At 38.7% G+C, this 24,991-nt stretch overlaps 1 protein-coding gene across 1 annotated transcript in view; it reads left to right on the top strand.

Annotated features, from left to right (window-relative positions):
* Positions 1 to 24,991, top strand: part of LOC140564994 (leucine-rich repeat and fibronectin type III domain-containing protein 1-like protein) — a 125,966-nt gene that overhangs the window by 87,583 nt on the left and 13,392 nt on the right. Inside the window, exon 4 of the mRNA XM_072690714.1 lies at positions 22,770 to 23,401. Within this exon, the coding sequence (XP_072546815.1) occupies positions 22,770 to 23,401 (632 nt within the window). The remainder of the gene's footprint in view (positions 1 to 22,769; positions 23,402 to 24,991) is intronic.

The following is a 24,991-nucleotide window of genomic DNA, read 5'->3' as shown; positions in this document are numbered from 1 at the left end:
CTGGTAGTGTGTATAGTTGTTTGCATTCAGCTGAGCTATTAAGTCACCATCCCCTACCAGAAATGCAATTGGACTGTGCCTTTCAACAAAAGCTTGTCCTAGCCTTAATCAAATATACATCGGCAGCTGATGAATTTTCTTTTGACAGTTATTTAGAGAGAAAAGCACAACCAAAAAACATGTGTAATCTAGCATTGCTATGTAAAACAGCTGTTCACATCTGTCATATAAAGTACTTGCAGCCTAAAGTCATGGCTGTCTTGTTTGCCTTTCGATCTATTGTTCCGCAGCATTCCCCTTTGCCTTACCTAGAGTTTTCATCATCATTCCCATGGAGTACCAGATCAATTTTTAATTATGGGCATCAACATGCAGCCCCTCCCCTCCTCCAGACTGAAACTGCAGAGATTAATTAAAGTGACGCACCACAGCCCTGCAGATAAAACAAGGCTTCCCAGGCCAGATAGTGATTTTAATGTCAGCTGACAACAGGTTGCTTAAAAAAAATAGCTACTCCAGCAAAACAAAAGTACTTAGAATCTATGTTCCGGAAATGCTACACTGGGGCTTTTACTTGCTTTGGAGTGCAGTGTTTTATTAAGGAATCGTTCGCCTAATAATTTAAGCTACTGTGGTTTCACCAGTTAGCCCTCACACAGATAATTTGCTCTGTCTAACAGTTTTGGATTTAGAACAGGGCTAGTTTATCTTGCTGCTCTGTTTTTGCTTTTTCTGTCCAAATTCATACAGAGGTTTCAGTTTCAGCACAGTAAGGTGCATACTAAGTGTTGAGGGTTTCCATGCCCATACAGCTCTACTGACCCAAAAGCACAAGAAAAGTCAGCTCTAATCTGTTAATCTCAAACCTCAAAGTTCACCAATGCTTAAAAGAAGAAGTCCTGAAACATTCTGGAGTGGCAGTCACATTCACATGAAAATCTTTGATAGGATTTGAAGAAAGCTGTTACAGCAGCAAACTCAAGAATAATAGTGAGTACTGTGACCTGACATGACCATGCTGAACTGATTTTTTTTACTGCTGGTTGTTTGTCAACTTCAGTGTTAAAGCCAAGCAACTGCATTAGGTATCATAAATAATATAATACAGAGACTCCATTATGCATTGTCACATTACATATTGTGTTTTTACAATGACTTTAATTCACTGCCTAATAAAAGCTAATTAAAAGTTCATACCTATCACTTCTAGGGCTTGTAAAGTAGCTGATGAGTTAAGTTGCTGGTGAGTTTGGAAAAGACATTTCAAGACACGTACAGCATTTTCATTAAAGTGGTTGAAGTTAACTCTCAGCAATTATTTTCACTGTTCCAAACTCATGATGTTTCTCCTGCATTTTTCACTTCACAGTCACTTCAAACACTTCACACACTCTGTAAACACTATTACTGGAGATCCTTAAACATGCACTTTTAGCAAATTAGCAACTATGTTGTAATAAACATCATAGGTGATTTTGAGCAATTCCTCGCTTTGTTTTAAAAAGGAAAATAACAACTGTAAGTGAATCCACTAACCCACATTTAATGCTATGCATTGGTTCAAGTGTCTTTTTAACAGTTCCAGCTCCAGCCTGGGTGTTGTTAAATACATCGGAATTCTGCCTGTTTGACTCTTTGAGCATTTACTTATGTTAACACAAGTGCCAAAGACAAAGAGATGAATGAGCTCACTCACATGAACTTAGCACAGTTAAGAGCTAAAATATGCTGCTCACACAGACGCTTCATTGGCCTTTAGCATGGTGTTACAGGTCTTTGCCTGTAAACTAAAAACTAGTATGTTCTGAGTGGCTTTCGGTTACTGCTAACCATTCATCTGGGCTCCAGATTTCATGTTGTAAACCACATTATGCCACAGAACATCCAAACCCAGCCTGATCCATAAAAATAAGTGTACTCATTTTCTTAGGCTGGACATTAAGCCCTTTAGCTATAGCATGTGCAATTGGGATTTCACGTTAATGCAATAAAGGCATTTTTGAGCCATTGCCTTCTCCTCCAAGAGCTATTTAAACTCGCCGTGCATCCAAGCAGATTTGAAAAAGTGACTCGCACCGGCATATTTTTCCCCGTTTATCAAATCTATTGATTTGCACAGAGGGTGTAGGGGAGAGATTTATGTGGCTGTTGTGCTCTATCTGTCCAAGCAGGTTTTGTTGCCTGTCTCTTCCATTTTCTTCTTCCTCTTCTCTCTCTCTCTCTCACCGACAACTAATTTCTTAGCAATTCAGGCTGTGATTCTTTTCTTCTTTCTTCTTCTTTTAGTTAATATTCTGGTGTCTTGCTGTAGTTTACCCAGGGTGAATTATTGTTTACTGTTGTTCATAATTGCCATAATTTTGTGTTTTGTACTTGGTTTTTACAAACCATATTGACTCATTTCTGGCTGTTATTGTTATTTTCTTGTCCTTCTTCTCGTTTCTTGTTATTATTGCCTTCTTCTTCTATGACCTCCTCAGCAGTGATAAAAAAAAGAAAGATAGGGAGAAGTATTTACTGTTTTCTTCATTTTAGTAGAACTCCACTGGAGTTCATACACTATATGTACAAAAGTATTGGGACACCTGCTCATTCATTGTTTCTTTTAAAATTAAGGATATAAAACAAAAACTAAATCAATTTATTTGAAGGGGTGTCCACAAACATTTGGACATGGAGTGTACGTTGCTCCTAAATTCATCAAAGAACGCTGGCCTGCTCTTGACCTGCATCCAATAGACCTGTTACTTTCTATATACTGTATAAAATCACCTCTATTGCTGCCACAAGTTTTACAATAAAGGCGGCAAAACACTGCTAGTTTCCACCTGAGCCCTGCACCAAGTCCATCATGTAATGCAGCCTGTTGTGAAGGTGAATGAGTGGCACTGTCTGATAACAGTGGACACCCTCAGTGCAGGGGGGGGAACTGACGTGCAGCTCCATAGGAGGCATTGTGATCCGTAACTCTCTGCTCCTCTGGGCCATGAGACAGTTAAAGTGAACCCTTGTGAAAGAAAATTGACTCAAATCTGAAAGGGAGACGACTCTAGAGGTGCACGGCTGTGGCGAAAATGTGCAACTTTAATTGCAGGGGTGCATTTATTTTTTCACAGCAAGGCCATGTCTCCTGTGGCTTGGGCACTGGGAGATGAGTCTCATCAGTTTAACTCCCTCTATTATCATCATTCTCTATTCACCCCCTCCGGTGTCATTTCCTCATTTGATCTGACTTCCTATTAAGCCCAGCTCAAATGTCCATGTGCTGAAGGGGTGAAAAAAAAGGTTACAAAAGTGCTTTAGGGGCAAGGTGAGAAATTCTACTGATGATCAGAACAATGCAGAACAAAATCCTTTCCCAATTAGGGCAGTTAGCTGCATATAGCTTACATTTTATGCATGTTCACTGTAAAGCACTGCCTGGTGCACTTAACGGACCCATATTATAAAAAATATAATTTCTCACCTGACTGAAATGATGTTTAATGTAGTAAAACATTGTGAAAGTACCATTGCACACTATTATGCTATTTCAGTCCTAAATGCAAATAGTAACAGTAACAAGTAGTATGCTATAACAAGCCTAAATGGTTAATGGATGGAAATGATAATGCTAAAATGATTGATGCTTGGTTTTGGTACATAATTTCAAACAAACAACAGAGCGGGTAAAAGGGTGTGAGGATTCTTTTGCGGAGAACATAAATGGATACTGCTCAGCATGCTGCTTACTCTCACTGATGCTATATTTATTTGTAAGTGTGGGTTTTTGAAAATCTGAAGCTAGGCAGAAAACAGCAGAAAAACATTCTTCCATTGTTCTTTTATGCAGGTGTGAAGTTCAGACAGCAGAAGTTGTGACTGTGGCACATAAATGTGGTGGTTGTGTAGCAGAAGAGCATTTATTGACCACATGCTTCACTGTTAGGGCACTGATGACTGCAGGACGACACGCCAACTAAAGCTGGCTATAATTTCTTGTGACTTCAGTTAAGGTAGAAAGTAGCTATATAGCAAAGTAATTAGAAACAGTAGTGCCACATTTAGAACCAGTTGGGCCCAAGGGACTCAGTATCTGGTCCACAATGATGCAACGGAAAGAAAACGAAAAAGTGTGAAAAGTGTTTTTTTTTTTTTTTTCCTTTTAGTGAAGAGTTAGACTTTAGGCTTCAGAATCTGTCAATCAAATGAGAAAAACTCAATACAAAAATGTTAGAATTATAATGTTGCAAACATTATGACATTGTAACATAGTCTGGTGTCAATGTCGTTCATAGACTTTTTCACTCAGTTGACAACACCTCGATACATACAACATTGCATGAAGCTGAAAAAGGCAACAAAAACATTGCGTAAGACCTTGGTGTACATCTGCCCATTGTTAGACATGGATAGACAAAGAAATAACTAGATGGTAACAGCAAAAGATCTACAGAAAGCTCTAAACACTGCAAAAAAATGAGTTCACAATTGAGAAACACTAAATATGAATGGTTTTCATGAAAGGACTAGGGTTAAAACTATGAATGACTGCTGACTAGGAACTAGTACTTCTGGGAAAATGTCCTATGGACAGATCAAACAAAAGTGAAACATTTGGAGGAAAAAGAATGCTGCACCCCTACACCAAAACCTTGTCCCAATTGTGAAGCATGGTGGATGGTGTATCAAGGCTTGAATGCCTTGCAGTCATTGAAGGAACAGATATCTAAACAGAACAATATCTGAAAGTTCCTTTTAGAACCAGGTAAACAAGCAGTAAAAATAAACAAACAAACAAAATAAAGATGGGTAAATATGTGACAGTAAGGAGTAAGTTTGTGACATATGCAGAGGTGACAAACTCTGACAGAAGGATCTGTACTTGTACTTCACTAAATGTACTAGCTGGTGTAAATTCAGATTAATTTAGTATCATAATTTTACTTATAATATAATGTTTGTTTGTGTGTAGCACACAAACAAACAAATCAGAATCAGAAGGTGAAATATTTTATTAATTCCAGAAGGGAAATTGCAGTTGTTATAGTTGCAAGCATTTGTGTAAGAACAAACACTTTATAAAAGTGAAAAAATACATGTGCATGTACATAAATTAAATAAATAAAATAAAAATAAATAAATATGAATATATTAAAGTGGCAGTGACTGTGTTTTCTATTGAAAGTTTTGTGAAGAATGTTTCCTTCCTTCTCCTGCAAAGTGTGACAGCAGATGACAGCAGTTATATATATATTTATATGATTTATGTATACCCACTGAATACTCCCCACTGCTTACACAGCCATTCACTTACAGCCTGTGAAATATCAAAGGAATAGCACTTAGAAAGCATTAGAATGTGAATGCTTTTTAGTAGCTACACAGGGAGTCTAAGTTCACCATGAGCCAATGCCAAGCATCAGCTAGAGGGGTATAGAATGAAACTGCATTCTCTGAAGTGACTAACGAATACTTTTGAAGCCCTGACCACTGATTCTATAAACAAGGAAGGATGTGTGCATCTAAATATTGTAAAAAAGTCAAATGCACCGTGCAACTGCCCAACTACTTTGAAGCCGCTCCACAGTGAGTTGAAAATAAAGCTATTATAAGATATTATAAATTTATTATCAAAGGTTGTGTAAAACTGAAGATTTATTACGCTACATGTCTACATGTATCTGCTATGTGCAATATATAAATACATAAATAAATAAAATACCCTTTAACAGCATATCCCAAAATATATTATTGCTCTTTGTAATTTTCCATTTATTATATCCCATGATTTACTCAGATCATCATATCATCTGAGTCAGTGGTGTCAGAATTGATGGCCATTCAGCCTGATGCCTTTTGTCCGAGGCCATTTTGCCTGAGGCTTCTTCGCTTGGTGCCCAGCTGAATGAGAGCTGGGACATCACAGCCTTTTCCTGAGACTCATAGCTGCTTTGTTTGAAGCCTGATGCTGTGCTCTGAGGATGTCCTATAACAAAGTTATGATATCTGCCTGCTGCAGTGACTCACAGTGCCTAGCTTTTTCAACCAGTTCAGCTTTACATTCTTATCTATGCTCTACCTAATAAATGTGGAATTAATATAGGGCACTGAAACACTAAACATTCTCACCTGTGCAGATATCATATATCATATGTGTCTTTCTTTGAGTTTCATAGAAAAAAAAATGAATGAACCAGATTTTTCAAACCATTGGCAATTGAGTTTATACAGTCACTGGAGACTGTTACCATGGCAACTCGATTAACTGTCACCAAGCACAGGTCTAGACTGGTCTAAAAATGTTATAAAACATGCATGCTGTTTGGTTTTCTATAGACATCATGATCATACTCATAATGTTCTCAGAAATGTATCACAATAATCATAACCCATCGGTAAGTTAAAAACCCTAGGTAGAAATTTGATTTAAGACCAGTGGAAGGATGTCAAAGTAAATCAGATGGCTTGCTTGGTGACCTTTGATATGTGTGTGGAGCTTGTGTCTCAACACAGTGCTAACTTACATTAGTGGGGGTGGACCCTACAGTCTGTGGACTGTCAGGTCTAATAAGGAATGCAATAACTGCCTTTCCCCCCCAACCACCAACCCACACCAGTCCAATCACGCTTCGTGCAAAAATGCTTTTTCAGCCGCATGCATACCGATCTGCTACCATTGATAGATGCATGCTCTGCCTAAAGATAATTATTCCCCAATCAGACCTCTGTGGATGCAAGATTGCATGTCTACTCTTGGCCACTGGTTTGTCTAATTTGCAGAGATTAGCCTCGCTCAAGGAGAATCCCCCTCCCAGTCTCATCACATCCCCTCCTACTTTTGCAGCTATTAGATTGGTGCCATATGTCTACCTGCAGGAAACGTCTTCTCTGCATTCTTCCCATGGTGCCTTATTATCCTGCCTTTAAAAAAAGAGTTGAATTCAAGCCTCTCTGTTCATGAAAGTAAACAAATTCAGCAGTTTGCTAAAAATAGAGCCATACACCAGAAACCCTAGGATGCACAATTCTTTTTTTCATCTTAACTTTGAATGCCATCGTCTTTCAAGCTTTACCAAGCAACGCATGAAACCTGGTATTTAACATGAAGAGCTTCTGCAAAAGCCTTCAGAAAATCCATTATTATAGATTTAAACTGAATGAGAGGAAAATAATTCTCATAAAGAAGTTACTCTGAATAATATGTCTACTAATGATTGCTGTATATTTTAGCAATGTGCAGAGATGCAGATAACACAAAGTGCTGTAAATTGGGGTTTATCTAGGACAGTGGTTCCCAAGCCTGGTCCTGGAGGACTCCCTGCCCTGCACATTTTAGTGGTTTCCTGCTCTAACACACCACCTTCATCTCAGGAAGGGCTTGATAATTAGCAGTTTAGCTTGATCAGGTGTTTTGGGAGCAGGGTAAGCACTAAAATGGGCAGGGCAGGGGGTCCACCAGGACCTGGGTTGGGAGATTTTGGAAAATAACAGGAGGCTTTTGCCACATGGTCTTATATGGTCTCAAAGCAGGTCTTGCTTAAACGATTAGGACTAATAAGTAGTGACATTACTAAGTACTATGACATTAAATAATAATAGATACATGGGGCAACAGCAGAACAAATATGAGATATGCACTGCTAATGTATGGCCCACAAATCCTGCTTTTAGGAAGCTCCTCTTAAAATCTTCATACATGTACACATCAAAAGGATGCTATGATTTATTATTCATCAAGAGGAGATTAAATGCATGAGCACAAAGATGTTTTGATATTTAAGGTTGTTGTAGTCACAAACATGCATATAGACAGTGCAGAAGATGCTAAGAAAGAGGTCAATAATGTTCAACAATGTGAAAGTCATGTTGAAGCAATCATGCTTGTGTATGCTTGTCAATTCTTGTTTTTGATCAAAAAGATAAACAAGAAGTCATGCAAAAATACATACACCCCCCCCCCCCCCCCCACACACACACACACACACACACACCACCATCACCACCACCACCACCACCACAGGACCTAAACAAAACAACAACATTAAAAATACATGTAAAATATAATGTTTCACAAATTTACAAAATGTATACTCACAAAATCTCAAGTAAAATAAATATCATAACATCAGTGGTGGTGTAGAGCTTGATGTTGGGATTAACATGTTGAAGGTTAGGTTTGATTTGAGTACAGTTTAAATTCAGGGGTGTTTGGCCATTTTTCTGTTTTTGACACAGTTTATGGACAGATGAATGGACCAGCAGAAATGTTGCAAATAAAATGGAATAAGGTATTTCTATGTTTACGTCCATTTAAAGTTCAAATGTTTTTTTCCCCTTCTCCTGTACGGTTGCCATTTGGTTTTAGCAGTGCTAACATACTACTAGATTCCCTGTTATTGTGCAAGTTAGTTGTTTTTACTTTTTTTTTTTTTTTTTTTTTCATCTGTGGCCTGAGCTAAATGACTAGGTATAATAGTCACTGTTGACCACAGCTAATATACCATGGGACCTGTAGTGATTCTCATTCTCATTTACCCATATTTTTCAATTTAACCCATAAAGCATCTCAAAACATTGTTGGATCTCACTCTGTTTGAATAGTACACTTTATTTCCTGTAGTTTCAGGTTAAGAAACTGTTAATGAGCTCTCTGGTAAAACCTAGATGATCCTTAGTAATGTAACAGTCTGTGTCCACATAGCAAGCGCATGTTTACTAAAGTTGTGTGTAGTAATGGCAGGTTGATTTCAGTGCTTACTGAGGTTGCTGCTATAAAGAGCTCTTAGATAGATGACTGCAAATGACTAACCTCCTGCTGAGCGATGGAGCAGCTTGACCTCAAAAATCAGAAGCGAGCGACTCAGCCGGACAGATACACTGCTGTTTGTGGGCCTGTGCCGATATTTTCCTTGTGTATCTGTCTGTGCTTGCATGCATCTGGGGTGCAAGCGCAGGTCATAGGGAGTGTTTCTAATCACCAAGATTCACCACTTTCTATCACCTATTATGCAAAGCAGATAATTATTGCATTAATTATTAATTAAGAGTTTACATTTCAGCCATTGCCGTTTTTTTTCATTCTTTGTATTTATATATATATATATATATATATATATATATATATATATATATATATATATATATATATATATATATATATTATTCTGCATTAAGCATTTATAGCATTGTTTTTTTTTTTACTGATTCTTCTCTTAGGCCATGATCCCATTAGGACTGCATAATATGTGCGAAAAAACTACCGCTGAGATCATATTGCATATGTATATGTAGGTATAGCAGGCAGCAGAACTGGATGGGGAGTGAGAAGGCAGTCTTTTGTGGTCTATCTTTAGGTTTCTGTCATAGAGGTTAAGTTTCAGATTTGGGTGGGAGCAGTGGGGCCGCAGACTGAACATAAAAGCGCAACTTCCAGCAGAGCTGGGGCCCCATGATCAGGATCTTGGCTGCCAGGTGAAGGCGACTAGGGTGAGGCCTATGAATAAATGATGGAATAACTCTGGGGCTATTTGAGAGGCCAGTCATGCCCTGCTTTTCCTCATGCAGTCTCTCTGAGCTGGGCTGGCCAGAGTATGGAGGAGCCTTGGGTGTGTTTGCCACACACTGGCTAACCTTCAGAAGGCTTTCTGGAAACTCGCCACACATCAATAATGTAGCAAATCGCGATGCACCGTGAGAGCAAGGGAGTCTGAGATGGAACTAGGCACAAAGATGTGCAGCAGAAGACAAAACATACTGATTCTCCCTTGCTGCTTGAACCGAGTAACCTAAAACATCATTACACTAGAAGATGTACTGAAAATGGAAGCACTAGAGGATATTACAGAATGTATATGTACTGCCCACATTCATTATCATGACATACCTTGTGCCTTTACAGATAGTGGCTATAGGCTTTTTTCTGTTAGTAATTTCAAGTAGTCATCTGGTATCCTTTACTTTGGACTAGACATTTTGGTAAAAAAATATACAGTTGCAATCAAAATAATTTAACCCCATTGCAAATTAGATTTATGCCACTTTTAATGACTGCAGTCTCAGAATTATTCAACCCGTTCATGACAAGCCTCTTTAGTACTTAGTAGAGCATCCTTTTGCTCCTATGACCTGCTACGAACGTGATGTATATCCAGACACTGGCTTCTGTCAGCATTTCTGAGGAATCTTAGCTCATTGCTCACAGACAGTAGCCTCAAGCGCACTAATATTCTTGGGTGTGCTGCCTGCAAGTGCCTTCTTCAAATCCTCCCAAAGATTTTCCATGGGGTTGAAGTCAGACGACTGAGATGAACACTCCAGAGTCTTCCAGAACATCTTCTGAAACCAAGCCTTGGTGGACTTTGAGATATGCTTGGATCATTGTCCTGTTGGAACGCCAAAGTTTCAGATTCTCACAGAAGGCATGATGTTTTTTCAGTTTCTTTATTGAATTCATCTTGTCATGCACACACTGCAGATTTCCAGTGTCAAGCAGCCCCAGAGCAGCACAAAACCACCACCATGCTTCACTGTAGTCACTGTTCTTTTAGCATATGCTTCATTCTTTCTCCTCCAGACATGCTGCTGATCCATAAGCCTTAAAAGTCCAGTTTCTTTCATGCTTTTAAGGGTTTTTATTCCCCCGTTTCCACCGTTTCCTCTTGCTGTAATCATTTAAAGTACCATCATGTGTTGGATTTGGAGAAAACACTTGTTATTTTAGTTGTGCTGAGCTACTTACATTGTTTTTGTTTGATTGGTTTATTGCAAACAGCCAAAAGTGTGTACATTTTGCCAAAAAACATTTGTAGTGTGGGTTCAATAATTTCAGTTGCAGCTGTAGCTCATACAGCACTCCATAGGTGCGGCAACAAATGGCCTACAGCAATTGTAAACCTACAAAGTCTATTTAACAGGTATAGCTGATAAAATGGCCGATGAGTAAAGGTACACAATTCCTAATAAACTGGCAACAGATATGTCCCCAGAGCCGGTTTGTGCAGTACGAAGGAAGAGAGAAGGAAAGGAGAGTGAGCATCTTGAGTAGCCTGAGGCTGGCTCTCTCCTTGGCACACGTCGGGGACTGAGTAATGAGGGCCGCAATGACATCCTCCTCCTCCTCCTCATTCCATCCCCACCTCCACCCTACGCTGCTGCCAAAACCGACAGACTGTCGTCTCTTCTCTTAGAGTGGGGATGCATTGGCAAACAGGCTTTTTTGATAGAGTATGAAACACTATCAGATTGGATTTCGTCAGACAGCTTTATTTGGGGCCGCAAAACAAATGTCACGCTTGGTTGAATCATTCCAAGCCGATGTTTAAGTTACATAGCCCGTAAATCCTGTGGGACGTAAGAAGGAAATTGAGCTCAGATCATTTAGATAACAGGATGCAGATTTCTGTGTGTGTGTGTGTGTTTGTATAAGTTTAATATCAGTAGCAAGTCAGATGGTGTTCAACGTTTTCTGTTGTAAATACTGAGAAGAATAAAATGGAGCTTCCTGAGTTTGGGGATCAACTAGACATTATTTGCATCATCTTGAGTACTATAAGGATGTCTGAAGCCAGTTCAATTTCATTGCAGAACAGAATGGAGTAAAGAAACAAAACAAAAAAACAATAGCAATAAAAATGTCATTATTTGTGATTATCCACTGCATGGTTTTACAGGAAGAAAAACTGGATGGGATTAATCAGTACTGTTCATGTTTGTGAGGGAACTATTGTCTAGCCTGTACACAGAAAAGAAAGTGCAATAACAATAATTCTGCATTTTCTGAGTAATGTAATTGTATCATGCCTATAGGCTATCACAAGCCCATTTTTTTGATTCATCAGCAGTATCTCAGACTTGCGACATCTGGCCACACCTGCTCTGAGAATGATAAAGAGATAAACACTGGCTCACATTTTACTGGCTAAACTCAATTACCCTAGTCAATATATAAAAAAAGGTAACTGATGTAAACGTACCTTCTTCACAATGCTTAGTTGTTAATATGCATGATAATGCATGAAATTCTCCTAATGCATTGTCTTACAGTGAGAACTACATTCTGATAGATCCACTCAGTCTTGTGCACTTTTTTATATCTTTTTGTCCAGTATTATGTATTTTTCAAGTTTATTGGGAATTTTTTTTTAAGTTTATTGGGAAATGTGGATTACCAATTTGTCATTCATATTTATTTGTGTAGCACATTTCACAACTAATAATTTCACAACACAGCTTTATAGATCCACATCCAAGCCTCTTTAGATTAAGCCAAAGGTGACCGTGGTGAGAGTTTTTTATTTGTTCGTTTTAACAACTCTGATTACTTGATGAATTATCAGAATTATCATTATTATTATTTTTAGATTACTAATATATTGGTTAACGACTGCCATATTGCTGTATTAAAACCACCCAAGCTAGTTCAAATGAGTCCAGTATGGACAAACCAAGCATGGGTTAAACACATGTAAAATCCTAAATTCAGAATTTCAGCTTCACAAAAGTATTAATAAAATAGTATATAAACGGTGAGAGGCAGAAAATGAGTTTCAGAGTGCTGATTGGTCAGCTTTGCACAAATGGTCCATGTATTTCTATGCTGTATTATCACAAAGATATAAATAGAAACACAGGAAACATCAAATTTACTGGCGTGTAATTTATCTTTGTTAATTTTTGTTAATGTTGATGCTTCACCCTCAATTTGCTCAAAAATAATTTTGCTAAACATACATACTCTTCTTCTACATGTTCCTGTGGTGTCTTGATTCTTTCTTTTCGTCACATATTGCAGTTTATGCTTCTATGCTTATGCTTATGTTCTATTAATGGTTTAGGAAAAGCAAATTGTGTCATGGACCACACATGCAGTGGTCTTTGTCATAGAACAGCAGTCAAAGCCACTTTATGAATGGCTGGTTAGCTATTATAGGCTATGGAGCTCTAAACAGTGCTTCTTTCTCCCAATTTCCACTGAGAGACAGAGAGTTGATACTAAAATAATATAAAAAACATCTTTCAGAGTCTACTCTACATACACATTCCCAAATACAGTAAAAGAAAAAATGTAAATAATTAAATAAATGATGCACAGCCATTTAGCAAACAGTTTACCTGATAAGGGGTATTCTTCTAGCTGTACACACAGTGTGAAAAGTAGCATTAAGCTGGATAGTTATGTAGCTCATCTTGCCGGATTGCATTAGCTAACTGCAGTGCATTTATTTCACATTAGCTAACATTCAGCTATAGATTTTGACAAACATAATAGCGAAAGCACCCATCATTAACCCTCTATTAAGACAGTGGAGGCAAATGTTGTTGAGGGGTCTGTTGTGCAATTGGCTGGCTGAGAAGATGTGATCTCTTTAATTCCTTTTTTTTTGTGGTTTTGTAGGGGAGGGTTTTATTTACCCAATTTTCCATAGTCTATTGCCCAACCCACTCCTTAGTACTCTTCCCCTATCACATGTAATTCCTCCAACACTGGGAAGTCAAGGACTGACACATGCCTTCTCCAACATATGCACAACCACCTGCTGCCTCTTTTCCAACTGCCGCCAATATAGCGTCACTGCACACAACCCATGTGGAACCGCTGGACCAAAGTGTTTTATCAGTGAAATCTGGAGTGGCAGCTGTGGTCAAATTCATCTAAAGGTTGTTTTAGAGGAGAAAGAGAGGTCAATAAAAATGCATGAGTGAGTGTGGCGTGAGAGCATGAAATTAAGTCTCACGGCCAGTGCATAAGAGTTATTTCTTGTCTAATTAAAATACACACACATCCATTTCCGTTAAAAGAGATGTATTAGCTGTGCTGTTTAGATGTAGCTGTTTAGATTTAGATAGTAACCCAGCAGCTAAAGCTACTCAAAAGCTAATCTGCATGGTGGAAATGACTCAGCAAAATGATCCAACTTGATCAACTTAGCGTTTGATTCAAATTTCAGGCTATTTCAAAAGACATACAGCATATTGAAAAGCATTTTAGAAGCACACTGGTAACATGCAACAATGCACTGACCAGCCTACCTCTTCCTGATTTACTAGCATAGCTTAGTCATGTTTCTGTTCCACTGTCTATAGAAACATTATTCATTATTATTGATTCTGCACATCTCCTGTGCTACACTCACCACCTACAAAATCCTTTAGAGATGAGTCTAACGGGCCTACACAGTGCCCACTTAAGACACACTGGCCTCCTGTCTTATTTTAACACTGGTGATGTTACTGTGCGGTTAGGTAGTAAAGAAGATGACGCATGCTCAATGAACTTCCTCTTGAGCAGAAAGTGAAGGAGTGTTTGTTGTTCCTGATCTTGATATGAGATTCACGGAACGGCTCCGTAAATCTGCCAAGCAGCACTGAACGTCATGAACCCTGAGCCTCCGCTTACCTAAGCCTCTTAGGCAGAGGCAATCATGCTGTAGCGATGATCTCCTCACTCCACTATGCCCCCCTCTGAAGGAACTATGCCCCCGTTAGTGGCACTCACCAGCGCTCATCATTAGCAGGCTATTCAGGTAGTAATGAGGCTCTAGTTCTCAAAATTGAATGAGTGGAGCTTGGTGCATGCTAAAGAACAGCAAGCTACCGATGTTCCTACATGCTCAGGGTGTAAATCTCTGACCTCTGTGCTTTGATTTGATTATGAATTCCCAAAATTCACCATGATTCAATTTCTAAAGTACACTGAATACACAAATGTCAGTATTTACACATAACCGAGTCCTTTTTAATGCTACAAAGATTTTCTTTTAAACATACAATAGCTATAAGAGATTTTCCTTGAAAATAAATATATATATATATATATATATATATATATATATATATATATATATATATACGGCTTTTTGACCATGCTGTCCATCTGGACCTTGCAGTGTGTGGGGAGACTTGGAATTTGTGTGTGTGTGTGTGTGTGTGTGTGTGTGTGTGTGTGTGTGCATTTGCTTTAGGTTTTTGATTAAAGTTGAAAGTTAGCCCCTCAGTTCAGAGTCTAAGACTTCCTCTCTACCCTCCCGCTAGTAGTTATGGTGCAGAACCTGTCCTTGTGGAATCGAAACACAGACATTAATTCACAGTGTGCTATGCGCCGTTATTGCCATGTTAATGTTGCATGTAATACCCAAGTTTCATTAAAAAGTCATATTACTATGAATTGGATAGGCTACACTATAGTTACCTTTCTTTCTGGCCAGATACCTTTTGGTACCCATATGTTACTGCAGCTGTAATATACTATGTGTTATGTGCGATTGTGGTTCTGTCAGTAAGGCTATTGTTGTTAACAGTGTATGAAAAGAAATGATCACCAAACTGTAACGGTTATTAATATGACATGCAAACTGGTGACTACTAGTTCCTGCTAGCTTCTATTTCTAGTTAGCATGTATGGTTGAACTAATCCTTTACACATACACTCAAGCGTTGTAAACCTACATTAATGTTTAATTAAACATCAGAGTCAATCTTATAATACATGGTCTTATCAGCGTAGAGTTATTGATCCTGCACTGATGGATAATTCCACTGATACAGCATTGCTTTCTGTGCATTTACCGCTAAAGCTTAGCCCTATTACATTGTGCAAAGACATCTCTCTGTTGTTGTCTATGGAAAACATGGAGGATTTAATTGATACCTTTGCTGAAGTTGTTGGTTTTATCAGCTGCACTTGTTTCTCAGTATGAATGGAGGGGTCTAAATTTTGAAATCAAAATCAAACAAAACAAGCTTCAGTTTTGACCTTCGAGAGAAGAATCAGAACCACAATTTTTTTTATTTCATGCTTTCTCCGTTCATCAAACGAAGGGCTGTTGCTAAGAATTCGAACACACGTGGGATTCAGTCCAACCTTTGCATGTATCCATGCACACTGTTTGCCTGCCTTGTTAGTTTACTTTAGTAGGCAGTAGCAGGCTGAAGCATTTGCTTTTCATTTTTTTCAAGCTCAAAAACTATAGTTACAGTTTATTCAGTATATCAGTATAAAGGATATTGTGCTCCTCAGCCATGCCGCTGGTGTAACTAATTTAAAGGTACTAAATGATTCAATGTTTGAACCTGTTCTTTGATGTATAAGTATTACGGATGTGGGCATAGAGGGTATTATGGGTGGGCCACACAGCTCCAGAGGCCTAAGGTTAAGGTTGTGGGTTCCTTCAGTCACTTTTTTGTAAGGGGTTTAGTGTGTTCTCCCAGTCTGTGTGAGTTTCATCCAGGTACCTCCCAAAAACACACATGGAAGGTGAATTGACTATGCAATTTTTACCCTAGGCGTGTGTGTGGTAGCCTGCATTCCAAGTAGGCTCTGGACGCAGAGATGCAGCCATATACATGCAGCAATTTACTGTTTACAATCATTTTTCAAAGCTCATTTCACCTCAGAAGGAAACACACACACTGTTTTGTATTTATTGTGGGCTTGTGTAAAAAAATAATCTGTGCTTTTATTGGCTGGTTTGTGCTACAGCTCACAGGAGCCGATAAGCACAACATGGCATAACATAACTTTGTATTTAGCACAGTCATTACGACACTGTAATTATTTATTACATAATCTTAACAGACAAGTGTCCTGGCCCTCTCTATGTTCTCTCAGCATGGTGTGCGGTAGCCACTAATTTCGAAATTGTAGCCACTAATTTGTTAGCTTTTGACTAGCATCCACCAGCTTTACCACCTTTTCTGAGCAGCGGCGGTTCCCACCAGCCCTTGTCCATGTGTTGATTGACGGATTTGACGAAGTGTCAGCTAGGGCTGTGACAATAACCATATTACCACAATGCAACCCCCCCCCCACGGTTATAATTTGCGTCAGTATGACTATATTTTAAAAAGTAGATAACATCCACTCCTAGGGTCAGCTTTTAGTATTTTTATCCTTGCTTCCATATTCTTCTAATGTGCTTTGTGCTTAGCCTCAAAAGGTTTTCGCTAATAGTAAATCTGAGGGGCGTAAACATGAGTCAAGACGTCCTGTATTACAGGTATTTTGTGTGTTTTCAGGACGTGGTCACTTCCATGTAATGAGCCTCTAATAATATTTGCTCATATGTGGAAAAATGTCATTTATAACAAATGTTTTTGCTGCTTATTTATGTGCTGCTTACATACACAGCGATGTGGCCAGGTTTGATATTTTGTATGGTAAAAATGAGCACATGCTTCAGGCTTGGTTTTCTTATAAATTGAACAACATAAGAGAGCACCACACCATACTCCGGAGTGTTTTACATGCAGGTTCAATCCACAACTTTATAATAACATGCTTTTACTAAGCATTTTAGGTTTTCTGTATTATTAATGATGCACTATAGAACTAACTGTAGAATTGTAGTCAAATTCCTTTTAAAGCTCATATTTGCTTAGGCAATACATTTGAATCCACAGCCAAACACAGAACTGAAGTGTGTATTGTACATTTGCTCATGCTGAAAATTGACGCCTGAAAATATTCCATTCTTCATTGTTCAACTCCCACCAGGCACTAGATTTGAAGAAGTCAATCTGAGAGTGATGTAAAAAGTACAAAACAAGACAGAGGCTTTCCTTCTGCCATCTGTGTTCTGCCATCGGGGCCAATTCGTTGTTTTTTTTGTAAAATTACGTGTTCAATTATAGATAAATTGACTTAATGTTTTTCTTGTGGTGGAGCAATGCCAATTCTTCTAGACTGAACTTGTTTCACAATTCAGTGTTACAGAGTCTTTTTGTCTATGGCCTATTAGACTTAAAGGGTCTCCTTGGTTAGCACAGTCCAAAAGTGGCAGTATGTGGGCACTCTAATATTCCAGAGGATGGAAACAGGGAGAATGACCCTTGACTGTGTGTAAATGAAGGGTCCTTTTGTTGGATGGGTGTCGGCAGTGGCTTGAAGTAGGGGAGCGCAAGGCACGACCTCTCATAGGATTGAGTGTTATATAGATTTTTTGTAAGTAATTAAACAGGTTTAATTACAGTGTGCATCATGTAGGAAGTGTGTTCAGTCATCATCTTGTTTTCCCAGCACAACATCATCTGTGAGGTTCACAATTTATATTTGTCAGGCAGAGCTTTTGTATATAAATGACTGAATATTATTTTAATCTCCCTCTTGGTGCCTGTAGCACAAGCACTGCTTTGAGTACATAATCTCACAGTGAAAGCCTTCCAGACTGAAATGCAGCCTTAACAAGTAAATCTTTCAAAATATTTATATGTAATAGTCATGTTCACTTTCACCCGCACCTTCGGTCACACAGCCCTCCTGGCATAGTAAGAGGTCAGAAGGTTAGAACGTGACTTCTCACACACATGTGAAGTGCCACCTCATCTTTACAAACTGCTGCTAACACAACATTATTGGACAGCTGAGTGCACTTGGAGAATAACATTGTCATTTATACTTAAACAGTACAACTCACACATCCCAGCCTACAAAGCTGGGGTCACAGCGTAGAGTGAGCCATGCTTCAGCTTAAGGGTCCATCCGTGACAGCTTAGTGGACTCGGGTATCAAGCCCACAAGCTTGTGATCAATATTCCAGTTCTATAACCACTGAGCCTCAACTGCCAATTCTGCCACGTCAGTTAACAGACGTTCGCATTAGCTAGCATCACACTGATGAAGGAGAGGGAGGACCCTCCTACTCGTTCCGAGATAGCAAGGCATATGCTCTCTTGGACTCCATGGATAGTTGTGGCATCACTGGGAAAGAACTTGTGATCTCCTGATAAGGCCAACATTGTTATGTACAAGCCTCCCAAAATAAGATAAGATAAGCCCATATACCAATAATATAAATTAATAACAAAAGGTAATTAACGTATTTATTTTAAACGTATAACGTATTTATTTTAAAGCATATAATTTGATAAAAAAACAACCACAAAACAAACAAACAAAAAAGGCAGACACATGCTTTGTAGTTTCAAGTTCAGCAGACAGGTTTCCACAAAGGAGGAAGAGAATACTTCAAAGACGGCTTTAAAGTCAGTCGGCGAATGAGTTTGGCCTTCTCCCCTGCCACTGTGTAACAGGATCAGCATGTAAGATGCACCGATTTCTCATCGGCTTTGACCACGCCAGATCCTTAATAATGGAAGAAGACGTGTCTTCCATAATGACACTTCAGTGACCTCTGTGGTATTAAGGAAGGGTGTTTTTTTTTCCTATGCAGTTCAATAGTTCACTGTCTTGTGATCTTGCTGGCTTATTCAATCAAATGCTCAGTGTTCAAGCTGCACTTCTAAAGACAGCCTCCATGTCAATCCATTTTCATTAAGACAGAGCTCAGTCTGGTATTACCTTTGCGCGGTAATTGCATTCCATCAATTGCACTTCTCAACGTGTGTTAAATAAGGTATATATATATTTTAGATAAATCCCACCTGTTTTTTTTTGTCTTGTTTTTTTACCAGTATCAGTCATAGAGATAAGAAATAGTTTCTCCTAAGTGAATTACATATACATTATCTACTAAAGATATGTAATAGAATACACCAGTAATCCCCTTCAAGATTTTGTACGTAATATGGCTGTTCTGAACAGGTTCTCTATAAGCTACAGAAATCCTTCTAAACAGATATGTGATATTATAGAAGCATTTAAATGGCTTTCAGGAAGGATCAGCCGGAGCTACACTTAATATGAAATCACATATTAAACATGTAGAGCACAGATTTTAAATCTGCTATTTTTACCCTGTTTTTACAAGAACAGGATTAAGATGTACTATTCTGTGCTGTGATGACAGCAATCTGTAGTGTTGGCATATATATATACTCGTTAGTTGTTTTTATTTTTGGAAGTGTCATTAATTTTTCCTGTTGGAACACCCTATTTTGTCCAAGTTTCAACAATCTAGCTGATGGTTTCAGGCTATGCTCAGTAAGAATACTGAGGTAGTCCGCCTTTATTATTCCATCCTCTTTGTGTAATGTACCACACTTCTAAAAATGTTTGCTACAAAGGGTTATTTGAACTATTTTTGGTTACATAAAGAACCATGTTTGAAATATATAACATGTAGGACCTTTACATCAAGCAATTGTTCAAACTGAAACATCTCAAACATTACAAACATGGTTTGTGATGGAATCAACAGTGGTTAGTTCTAGGGCATCACTGAAAGAACCATTTGTAGCACCTTTATTGTTAAGAGTGCAGTTCCACAACAGCCTCAGAGTATGTGGCTAGCAACACCATGCTTAACAGCTGGTACAGTGTTCTTGGGGTTGAACACCAGAGCACATTAATCTAGAATTTAATATTGACTATTTTATAACAGCTTCTAACACTCTTCTTTAAACATGTATAAAATTGTAGAACATGCTATATAAATAGTTTTCCAAATATTTAGATTTATGTTCTTGTTGTGTATTTATTGCTGTATTTGAAGATCTTCTGCTTCTTTTATTAGCATCTGCAGCTCTAATTCTGCAATATTCTGTTCACTTTATCATTGCATGTCCATTTTGGCACTCAAACAGGTGCTGAGTGTTGGTCATTAATATGCATTAGCTCATTAACATGCTGATTTTAATGGCCTTTTATCTAGGACACGTAAAAATACATCAGTGGTAAAGACGGAGTGGCCTGCTGCTCACCTTACTATGCTGCACATTCATGCCTATGGAGTTTCATGAAACTTGTACCATTGTCTTTTGTTTTTTTTTGTTTTTTTGCAGTTGAAAGTCTTTTTGTATTTTGAAATTGAATTGATATCAAAACTTGACAATAAACTCAAACAAATGTAATGGTATTAGAAAAAAAATGCTGATCCAATTCCATGACCACACTCCACACCTTTCAATAAGCAGAACAAGACAATTGTTTTACTTTTGGTAAAATTCTTAATTTATATTCACAGTGACTCCCTCCCTTTCCAGTCACTGAAACAGCTGTCTAGCTTCATCTCACGTCTGGCCTCCAGCAAGGTGTTTAGCAAAAAAAAAAAAAATCAATAGGAAATGCTATAATGCATCAAGTATAATTTGTTCATTTTAATAAAAAAATATCTTGATAGAAAGAGGGAAATAATGTTTACAAGGGTGCTGAGACTGTGATATCCATCCTTAACAAATACGCATACACACACACACACACACACACACACACACACACACAAGCAGTACAGACACACAGATTGGCTGCCTAAAGGTGTGGCCCATGGGTTTGCCTCAAATGATAGTGACAATCTCAGTTCCTGTATTTGATGAATGAGCGTGTGGTTTTCTCATGTTCCGTTATTTATTTATTTTATTTGTTTCCATGCTAATTGGTCCATGTATTCAAAGATGTTAAATTATACACACATTAGACCATGCATCCTCTCTTTCCTGGTTATGTTCTCATTTTGGGATTTCTAAAATGCACAAAAAAGGTGCAGGATGTCATACGTCAATGTCAGTGTTTGCTTCTGCAGTCACCAAGGATGTTGTAGCCTGTTACAGCCAGTTATGGCCTATTGTTTTAAAAATTAAAGTGTATGTAAAAGGTTGGATGCAATGAGATTATTTGGTAATATAGGTTATCAAGGCTATGTATTAGTCCTGATAAATGAGTAGATGTTAATGTACTAACGTTCATTAACACAGCTGAAACTTGGGCCTACTTGAAGCCCCCCGTCACAACATCCTGTCCCCAGTGTCCTCTTTTTTGAAGGTCAGAATATTGTAACTCCAATATAAATACTAATATAAATAGATATTGGCGTGCACAGAAGTCTCGGTTCGGTACACTCTGCAGTTGGGACAGTGATGCAAGTTATTGTTTGTTCCACCTAGTGTCGTACAGTCAGTGTCCTCTGAGCTAGTTGGTCCTGCTGCTGATAATGAGAACAACTCTCTAATCTACTAACAATTATAAATGTGAAAATATTGAGCAATAAAAGTAACCAATAGGCCCAGTATAAAGAGATAAGGAATTCTGTATGTTGCATAAAGTTTAGGCTCATCATTTATTTAGTTGTTGTCTTTACACAGCTTTCTTCTATGTGCATACACAGTGTAATATAACTGCTATATAAACTATTGAATTGTGTATGCCTAATAAAAACATGTTAAAGTACTTGACATTTCTTCTTCTAAGGTTTTTATTTGCCTGCGTTGCCATCAGCCTGCTCATTAACGATCTGTGCTTGGATTTTGGCAGCGCTATTTCGAAAAGCTCTTTAGCAGTGGTCCATCATGTTTGTGACGCCTTGTTATTGACATCATAAAATGAACAAATGTGCAGTTTATGTTCTAAATAAATTGAAATGACTGAAATAATCTTAACACAGCCCTATATATGATGCCATTGAGCGGCTTGAGGCAGAAACTTGAAAAGTCATAAAGTTAACTTAAGCCTATTTAGCTATTTAGCCTTCATCAGCAGTTTAGTGCTGCACAGAAGCAAAAAGGCATTCACCCTGCCGCAGTGAAGAGTTTAGAATAACATAAAGTTTGGTAACAGTGTTGGCTTTAGACATTAGCAATGTGGGCTTATAAAAATGTAATGTGGTAAAACTCCAGGAAGTGCTAGAGGGGTCCAGGACCTCCGGTCAATGCACAAAGACGTTAAGTATTCTTGCTGGAGAATCGGCCTCGGCTCCCACTAAATATACGTTCCCACAACTATGGTAAAAGGCAAGTTCATAAAACAGTTAATAAAAAGCCCTTTGCCCATCATAAAAAGACAAGATTGCCATTGTCCAACATGCAGACTGATGATCTGTGCAAAAATTGTCAATTTAGTTGTAGTGAATTGAGTTGAATATTGAATAAACAATTCTGATCTTCTTGTACTTCTTTTATAGGATGATACCGTCCACAAGTCAGGACTTCCTGGTGAGAGACCTTGTGTCAGGGCGAGAGTACGATCTGTGCGTGTTGGCTGTCTACGACGATGGCATGACCTCGCTGACTGCCACACGGCAGGTGGGCTGCGTCACCTTTGTCACGGACACCGAGTACAGCCAGTGCCAGTCACTCCGCAGCCACTTCCTGGGTGGCACCATGATCATCATCATCGGCGGCATCATCGTGGCTGCTGTTCTGGTCTTCATCATCATCCTTATGATACGCTATAAAGTCTACAGCCAACAAGGCGGCGAGGCCGGGAAAGGAATGGCAATGACTAATGTCCGCTCGCAGACCAACGGAGGACAGGCGACCGGACAAGTTCCGCGCTCGACCTCCAAAGTCACGGAGGGACAGGAGCAAGGGACAGGGTCAGCGGGGAGTGCGGGGGCACAACCTCCTGCCCTGAAAGACTCTGTTGCCATGGCTCTAGTGGTGGACTGTGAGAAAGGCATGGTCAGCTTAGAGCCAAGTGGTGAGGGCATCCTGTCGCCCACACAGAAGCGTCTCTCCAGGACTTGTGTAGAGGTCAAAAGACGACCTTCACTGTCCACTAATGAAGGGACAGCGATTGTGGACATGTCAGGAAGTAAGTGAACGGTAACAAGTTTGTGAGAAGTGAAAAAGCTAGGACGAAATAGAGAATGGCAACATCCTTTAAGAAGATTTGCTGAAATCCTTTAGAAGGCTTCTCCTGAATGGGTGTGGAAAGAAAGCTTGAATCTTTGGGCACTTGACCACTTGGTCACCTCCTATGTCATTTCAGTGTCACTGACCTGCTAAATGAATGCTAATATCAGACGGGGCTGTAAGTCTGACCCTATGGGCCTTATTCAGGAATATCGTAAAGAGCCTTACAGGTGAATCAGTGAGTCTGAATCAGCCTGGTTCTACTCAGGTAATTGCAGTTGTTGGATAAATTGCCATGGAATTGGAGAGTGCACCTAGTCAAAATCATTAAATCAATGGAGTCCATTTAATCAGGACCTGCTGGTGCAGAATGGAGGACTTGTGTAGTATTCACCTTCTTTGCTAGCAACACATATAAATAGAGCCGGGGCGAATTAAAGGTAGTGATGAACCGAGCACATAATGAATGTGCATTGGACCGTGGTACATCTGCCTCACTGTGTGGCTGTGACTGGTAGTTTTTAAACAGCTCAGCGTCTGCCATGATGCTTTGTTGAGAAAGTAGTAGTTTATGATTTAACTTCTACATTCTCACTATATTGACATTCAGTCCAAGTGAAATTCCATTACACACATGTTTTCAGTTACAGTACGACAAGAAAGCATATTTGTGCTAGAGAAAATTTGAGTCAGTCATTTATATTCAGAGCATGTGATTAGCCTACAATGAAATGCTACCCTACAATTATAAACTACAGCAATGCTTGTGTTCCTTGACAAGAACAAATACAGACTGTTTCCAGTTAGTACCTCAGAGCATTGTGCCACTTATATTTGAATGAGCCATTTATCATCCATTTGAATGGTCCACATCTGTCTGGTTCATAGAGGGCAACTGACTATAAACAACCAATACCAAATTTTACTATTTATCTACGTTAGTATGTTTTAATGCTCTGTCCCAGCACAAAACATTATATATCAGTGTATATGTGTACACACATTCTATTTTTAATCTGCATTTAAAAGAAATTACATGTTAGCATTACCGTTGGGATTTTTGGGCCTACTCACTTTTCCTCAAACTGTGACTTATGTACCAATCAACGCAGCAGCCCTGTTTCATTCAAGCACAGTCAATTTGTGCTATAAACCCACCAGTTTTGCAGTTACTACTTGCAGTACAGCTTGAAATATACACAATCCTCAATGTTGCATGGTCAAAAATGTTTGTACCTCACAGACTTAACTTTGTCCTCCAAAATTTAAGTTATTGTGTACAGTCTCCGATTTTGGTAAATGGTATTTTTAGACATTGTAGTTCTGCCATTTCAGAAATTGCAGCACTTTTTATACATATGATTTGTACAGTTGCTAATGTTTGGTACAGGGCTTCGTAGATTGCGATTGCAGGTATAACTAATTTTGCTGTTTTGTGTCAACATGAGGACCAGAGTTGTATCACTCAAGACATTAGACATTAGAAATAAACACAAATAAACCAGTGGGAGACATAGGGCAACTATAGGCTTACCAAAATTGTTTGAAA

The sequence above is a fragment of the Salminus brasiliensis genome, chromosome 11 (assembly GCF_030463535.1).
Source record: "Salminus brasiliensis chromosome 11, fSalBra1.hap2, whole genome shotgun sequence".
In the NCBI taxonomy this organism is placed as follows: Eukaryota; Metazoa; Chordata; class Actinopteri; order Characiformes; family Bryconidae; genus Salminus; species Salminus brasiliensis.
This window is presented reverse-complemented; position numbering and strand designations above follow the sequence as displayed.